Source organism: Austrofundulus limnaeus, unplaced genomic scaffold, assembly GCF_001266775.1.
Source record: "Austrofundulus limnaeus strain Quisiro unplaced genomic scaffold, Austrofundulus_limnaeus-1.0 Scaffold8, whole genome shotgun sequence".
In the NCBI taxonomy this organism is placed as follows: domain Eukaryota; kingdom Metazoa; phylum Chordata; class Actinopteri; order Cyprinodontiformes; family Rivulidae; genus Austrofundulus; species Austrofundulus limnaeus.
The window spans coordinates 4259110-4266669 of NW_013952410.1; the positions used below are offsets into that span (position 1 = coordinate 4259110).

Here is a 7560-nt window from a genome sequence, read left to right on the forward strand (position 1 = left end):
TATATATATAATCCATTTACGTCCAAATATTTCTGCCTCATGCAGTAAAAGTGGCACGCAAGTCTTGCCTCTCGGCATCCGATCTGAATCTGCGGGTTCACAGCCAAACTCGGGTGTAGTAACCTCATCATCCTGGCTGTCAGGGTTTTATGTGACAGCATTAATGTAACAGTGAAGAAAGTCCATATAAGCTACATAAAATTGGAGGAGGAAGGGCTAGAAGCAGGTGGAGGCAGAGAAAATTATACTTTTTCATGACACACATGACAAATCTAATCACAATAGGACATTACAGTACTTTTCAGGGTGAGCTGTTATCTGTTAGCATAACAGGAGGAGAAAAAAAACACCTGAATGTGAGGCAAGTTTTTAAAAAAAAATAACTTAAGAGTAGGATGTCTAAGCTCAAAGACAAGCATCCTTCAGTTTTCATAAAGAGCATATGTGTTAACCTGAGGGGTCAAAAATATTGTTTTATTTCTCTTTTTCTTTTTTTTTAAAGAAAAAGCAGCAGATGAAAAGCAAGGTCCTCGTCTCTTTCATCTCTGATTCCTGACGTTAACAAGCTGTACCTGCTCAGAGTCACTTGATGTGCAGATACATGCAGCGGCACTTCAAAGTCATGAAATGCTCTCCTAAAAAAATAATAAATAAAAGAAAGAAAAAACAGAAGAAAAACAAAAAACGGAGAGACAAACCAGGTCAACTTTTGACATCAGCAAGGATGTTGTTGAACACAGAGGACAAAACTCATCCGGCGTGGGCCGAGGATTTATCTGTGCACACAGAGCAGGTGGTGAGCTGGGTCAAACATTTTCCCCAGCGTAATTTTCTCCAATCTCTCTGTCATCATACAGCTGTGTGTGTGTGTGTGTGTGCGTGCGTGCGTGCGTGCGTGCGTGCGTGTGTGTGTGTGTGTGTGTGCGCGCTGAGCTCAAACTCCACACTCATTTTATATCTGAACCTGTAGGCCTTTTTTTAAAAAACAACTATATGCTTTTTTAACCAGCACTAGATGTGAAGCGTGCCTAAATTTAGCTGACACATCCCTGTAATAGTCTCATTCTGTCTTGGCTGATTTCAGCTCGATTGCTTTGTGAGGGAGATTTAAAGGTGCGGGGAAGTCATCACACCAGCTTCTACCACCTTTAATCTGAAGAGCTGAAATTTGTTTTGTGGAATTTTCTCTTTCGCCCTCGGACGGATGTCAAACGTGCAGAAAAGGACAGATTGAAATGCCGTGACATGTTTGTTTATTATGGCTCAGTAGATCTAGGATTGCATTTGCATACTGTAGTTGTCTGTTTGCAAAATATCTCACTAAACACTGGATGGATTTTAATAAAACTATCAGGAAATAATCATTGGGGTGCATTTACGACTGATTAACTTTTGCAGCAGGCCCAATTCAAGATGGCCACCACAGCTAGCTGAACTTGTAAAACACAGAAAAGGCTCTAATTCAACAGGTTTTATAGATATCGTGCTAACTTTTTGTGTGGTAGAATCTGAGTCATTTACAACAGGGATTATAATCTGAGATGTTGCAACAAAACAAGATTGTGGAGAATTATTTTCAAAGTGCATCATTTCTCGACGCAATGATTTCAGTTTAAGCAGGCAAATATGTATTTCTTTAGGATTTGCTATGTTATTAGTTATTTCAAAGCTTTCATTGACAAAAATATGAATTAAAATATTCAAATAAAAGCTATGATCAGAATACAGTTTATACGTTAACTTCATTGTCTGACAACAAAAGCTGATGATAAACGGTTTGTCTCTGAACTCAGAGACCCGCATGACGTCACTTTGACATCATCTGCTTTCAGATGCTTAGTGGAGCTCCTGTTAAATCATTGTGTGTAGAATAATAAAAAAAAACAGTGACCTGCACTGAGATTTTATTACACCAAAGAAAAGACGGACTTTCACCCTAGCAAAAGGAATCACGATTTATTACGCTAATTTTTCTCTGCAGAAATCAATACATTTTCCAGATTTTTTGTGCCTCTGAAAGATGGTTCTTTTAAAGCTCCTCCGTCCTCTGTTAGAAGCAGAGAAATACTAAAAGATAAATCTGCCATTAGGCAAAAACGACCGTGTTAAATCTCTAAAAGTCTCTAACAGCCTCCCGGCTTGACCTCACGTCTCCATCGTCCTCACTGGATGAAATGCAGACAACCAGTAACAGTGCAGTTACACTGTTGAAATTTAATGTTTAATATCTGAATTTTTGCTTTGAAAATGGCAGGGCCATGTTTCAAAGTTTTTGTTTTTTAAAATGACCCAAAGAAAAATATGGTTTTAAGATTAAAAAAACCTGCTTTGTCATATGTGCTAAAATGGTCACTTCACCCTCAGACAAAAAAATAAACTGTATATCAGTCAACACATCTGACAAGTGGCCATCTCCTGGTGTCAGTCAGCTTTGTAGTTATCAAGGTTACGACTACGTGATTGGTCCTCAACAAAGTCAACTTCATAGACCAGGGGTGCCCAAATCTTTTCCCTGAGTGGGACAAAATAAAAATGTATCCAAGGGATGCGGGCCAAATGCAATAATATTATACAACAAATTCAAATACTTTTTAAAGTAAAGCCCTTTTAGTTTTTATGATAAAGCTAGTAGCCAGTTCAATGGTTCAAGTTTTCATAGCTCATCCACTTGGAGAAAGTTTGGAGTACGCTCGGACAGCAAAAGCTCATGGGACATTTGAAAGTATTTGTGGTCTTCTTATAAAGTATGCAAATCTACATGTGGGCTTACATCTCATGTAAATGGATCTTATTGTTACTTGCATTTCTTGTTTAATCTTTAATATAGTTCAAAGATTAAGTACCATGAGTGGAAGGACCCAGCCTACCCTTTCTAGGTGGTCCGAGTCCTTGGTAGACCACAAAGATTGGGAAAAAATTAGCTGTGAATTTGGACAGTCTAGCCTCCCGTCCTTTTTCTGGCGTACGTCGTTCTGTCGACTAACAACCATGACGATGCTAAACAGAAGCAAAAATAGATCGAAATTAGAAAAATATCAATATATTAGTATTATCAATATCAAAAAAACAACAAAATTAGCTTAAAGGGAATATTTGGAAAAACTAAGGCTATGTGCATGTTTATTTCGCTATACCAGCTCGTGTTATTTAAAAACACGTCTACACAATTTACAAAAGAGTTAACAACAGAACCGCTTGAAACTTTAAATTTTTATACCACCATATTTTTATTTAAAACTGTTTTCCTTTCTCTCGCTTTGTCTGCTATTATGAGCAGAAAAAAATCTCTGGTCGGCTCGCGATGCGTTATGAGATATGGTGGGCCGATAAGGATCCATCTGACCTGTCTCTCAAATCGGGGTAAAAGAAAGACACATTTGTCGGCCGCATCGGAGGAGTCTTCGTATTTAGGCAGCCTCCGGTGCGGCGCTGTGATGTAAGCGGACGATGAATTCGGCCACTGCAGGACCCGGCCTCTGAATTTGGACACAGCCATAGTCATCGGTCCAATATTTATAAGTGGAAACGCAGTGTTTCTACATAGAACAACAAAAGAAAACTGCTGACGGGCCAAATCAAATGGCTTGGTGGGCCAACTTTGGCCTGCAGGCCCCACTTTGGGAACCTCAGATATATACCACTGTTGGAGTTGGAGCCCAGTTTACAAAAGCTGTCCTGTACTTTTGGAACCAGAGTCTGTGCATTAATGATGTAAGGCTTTAGGCTCCACCCACTTCCTCCTCTGCACACAACCAGGTTGTCACATATTACTTTTTAGCATAAAGTAACTTAAGTTCAGCTATGTGTGTTGGTAAAAATTAATTTTTGCACAGACAGCAGCGAGGTAAGAAGTTCGCAAATCAACAAGTCAGCGTTTTTTTTATTAATTGAAATATGTTTGTTTACAATAGAAAGGGACAAAGATTTGATCACGTTATTCACCTGAATGCAAAAGTTCATTAGGTTTAAAGTAATAAGACTTTGTTAAATAGTGAATGTTTTGCACAAGTGGACTTCAAGATAACTTTAATGAGAACAGTTTGTTTTTTCGCGTGTGTTTTCTAGGTGGTGCAGCAGATTGACTATTTAACCTCCTCTATTGATTTGGACGAAGAGGAGGAGGAGGAGTGGAGGACCAGAGGAGACACTAAGCCTCAAAGCGACAGGAGCTACAGTTCTGGTTCCAGCTCCACTGAGGTCACAGTGATCCACCAGAGGCCTCCAGGAGCTAAAACCCAGCCAGGACCCATGGAGCCGTGCGGCTTCGTCAGCAGAGATCATCACGGCAGAAGCTGGTCTCCACAGAATGCACATCTGACCTCGATCAGCTCGGGAGTTTTGTCAGAAAGGACTCGGACGCTTCGTCTAACGTGTGGTTCTGTGTCCACTTTGAGAAAAGGTGGGCCGCAGCATCTTGCAAATACCCTCCCCCCATCAGATCCGCCTCCGATTCCAACCCTCCCCACTTATGATCACGTTCTGTCTCCCAGAAGAAGCATTCCGAACCGACCTCCCACTCCTGGTCTTTCCCCTCTAACAGTGAACCTCCATCACCCAGGCAGTCCCAGCTCACAGCCTCACTCTCCGGGTGGGGCCTCCTCTATCAGGATCTGCACCGTCTCCCCTGCCTCCCCCTTATCCCCAAAGCCTTATCCACCCCCTGCGCTCAGCCCATCTGTCATCATAGAGACCAAAGTCAGATCAAATCAGACCCCACAACGCGATCTCCCATCTGCTGGTCTGCTGTCACCATCCCTGAGCCCCCCTCAGTCTCGAAGCTGCCCACCCACCAATTCAGAGACTCAGACCTCATCTCTGGACGACCGAGAGCGCCGAGCATCCTCAGTGGGACCCTCGCATGTTAGCCAGCCCCCCGCGACGCGAGGCCGCAGAGGTCGCAAGCCTCCTCCGTACCCCCACAGCGGGCTCGCCGAGCCCACCAAGAAAGTCAAGGAGCCCCGCAAAGCTCCTCCGTACCCCGAGAGGAGACGGCTGCTGTCAACCATCGTGTGAGACGACGCAGCAAGGAACAGTGGGAGGCTGGATCGAACAGAGCCACGTATCAGCACCGGTCACATGTCTGCAGGCGTGTGCGTGTGTGCGTGTGTGTGTGTGTGTGTGTGTGTGTGTGTGTGGAGGGGGGTGATTTAAGGCGATTTAAGGCTCGGCAAAGTTGAGCCCAGCTCAAGTTTCCAAGGTGACGGGATGCAGACACAACCTGGGGTGAGTAAGTCAGGAATAAATGCCTGGTTCTGACATTTTCCCTCTCTTTTGTTTCATCAATCTCTTGGTCACACACACCGACCACGCCACCATGACATCTGTCTGGGTTACCACTCAGGTAACAAGAGCCTTTGTGCAGATGCTCAATTTGCACCCCTGCTCCCAGACTCCCACAGATCGCACAGCGAAAGGCCAAAGGAGCGGCGGTGTTATTAAGGCAGGAACCTGAAGGAAGCTGTAATCAAAGAAGTGATTACTTTATTGCACTTCAGCTCATGCATCCAGACACATCCAGTCGCATGTATTAGCTTTGCTTGTAATTGCTGTCAGAAGTGGCGGTGATGAGAACGCGGCACGGGGCCACTTCAGCTCCGCGGTGTGAAAACACACATGGGGGGGCGGTGGCAGGCAAGGTCAGTGATCCGTGATAGATCTGCAGGCAAGAAAAGCTTTCAGAAAAGGAGAAACTTGGCAAGGCCACAGAAGGATTGAACAGACCAACGTTGGAGGGATGGGTCACAAGAGACATTGTGGGGGGCAGCTGGCCACACTCTGCCCCCCCGTCTCTGTGTTACAAAAATCCCATCTCCTTCGCTGCCTCTGGCTTGACCGGCTTGGCAACAATCTCCATCTGTTCCCCTCTAAATGTCAGGAGATGCAACAAGAAAGAGAGAGGGAGCTGGTTTGTTGGAGAGGAAAGAGAGAAATTCAGATGCTGGAATGCCAGCCAGATTGATTACATAAAAACAACACAACAAATCAATGGCGGTTTCATTTAGGTCATCCTGTGTTGTGTTATCTAAAATGCTACCTCACTTTATGGCAAATCCTCCTCCAGGCACATTTTGTTTTGTTTTTAAAGGAGTCGCTGTTACTTTGCATGTTTATGTTGAAGTTAGCTTATTGATTGATAGTTGATTTGAAAATGTTCCTAAAACAAAAGTGAGTGATGCTTTTGTTTGGTTTTTTTTTCCCCCCGCTGGAACTATGTTCAAATGGAGATTAATGAGTGCTCCATAAACATTTGCAGCTCTGAGATATGGGACTGAATCAAATGAATCTGACCTTTTATGTTCTTTAAGAGGCTGCAGACACAGTAAACATACATAAAACAAGACGTTCAGTTGGATAAAACAGCAGATCAAGTCACTTATGAGTCTTTTACTTAAGTGTCTGTTGAAAAAGAAGTCGTTTATGGAAAGAAGCAGCAACACAAACCTGTTAACAGCCGATTCACTGAAGCTTTTAACTATTAAAGTCGTCTCCGTCTGTCTGTTAGCAAAATATCTCATGAACCGCTGAATGGATTTTAATAAAACTCAGAGAATGTAATTATCTGATGTACATCTACAACTGATTAACATTTGGAGTCAATCCAATTCAAGATGGCTGCCATGGTCAACTAAATGTAAAAAACAAAAAAAAATGTTTACAGTTCAATTAAGTCTAAAGATATTGCGCTAAAATTTGTCGTGATTGTAGCTTACACATATTCACAACAAATACCCCTAAGTGCTTCTCACTCTGTGAAACCCTTAATTATAACTATTGCATTAACTGTCACATCAACCTTCTTTGTTTGCAAAATATCCCATGAACCACTGAATGGATTTTAATGAAACTCTCAGGAAGTAATTACTGGATGTAAATCTACAACTGTTTAACTTTAAAGTCAGCCCAATTCAAGGTGGCCGCCCTTGCATATTGAAATTAGCAAACATAAAAGTAGCTATAATTCAGTCAAATTATCAAACAATAAGATTGGATGTGGTAGTAGCTGAGAGTCATTCACAACACATACTCTGACCGTAGGATTCCACATAAAAATACCATCATTTCTCAACTCTGGCGTAAAAGGTGCTGATCGATGTGCATTTCATAAGAAAAACAAACACAAGTGGACAACGTGGAAATATAAAACTGAAAAAGTGCGGAGAAAAACTAATTCCCCACTTTATGTCCTTTTTTTCCAACAGTCTGGCTTAATATTTACTGCTTTTATTGGACAACTGTTCTCATGAACAAGAGGTAAAAACAGCCAGCGGGAGCGGTAATAAGGGTCTTGCATTAATGTGATTGTAGCTCTTTAAAGCATCCTGTTGTAACTCAGCCTGCGTGGCACCACGTGTGTGTAAACACACACACACACACACACTGCAGGGGACACACACACACACACATGGTGCCACGCAGGCTGATTTACAACAGCATGCTTTAAAGAACTAAAATCACATTAATGCAGGACCCTTATATATGTATATATGTATGTATATTTACAGCGGGTAAAATAAGTATTGAACACGTCAACATTTTTCTCAGTAAATATATTACTAGAGG

The 7560-nt window shown here is 42.2% G+C and overlaps 1 protein-coding gene across 3 annotated transcripts in view; it reads left to right on the forward strand.

Moving 5' to 3' along the window:
• The window catches only part of LOC106511944 (uncharacterized), an 18476-nt gene that overhangs the window by 2640 nt on the left and 8276 nt on the right, over positions 1–7560 (forward strand). For 2 of the 3 annotated variants that reach the window (XM_014000661.1, XM_014000667.1), the window contains exon 2: positions 4066–5223. In XM_014000661.1, coding sequence (XP_013856115.1) covers positions 4066–5013 — 948 coding nt within the window. In that variant the 3' untranslated portion in view covers positions 5014–5223. Of the gene's footprint in view, positions 1–4065; positions 5224–7199; positions 7241–7560 lie in introns of those variants that run through there. The other variant, XM_014000672.1, reaches the window with a different exon arrangement.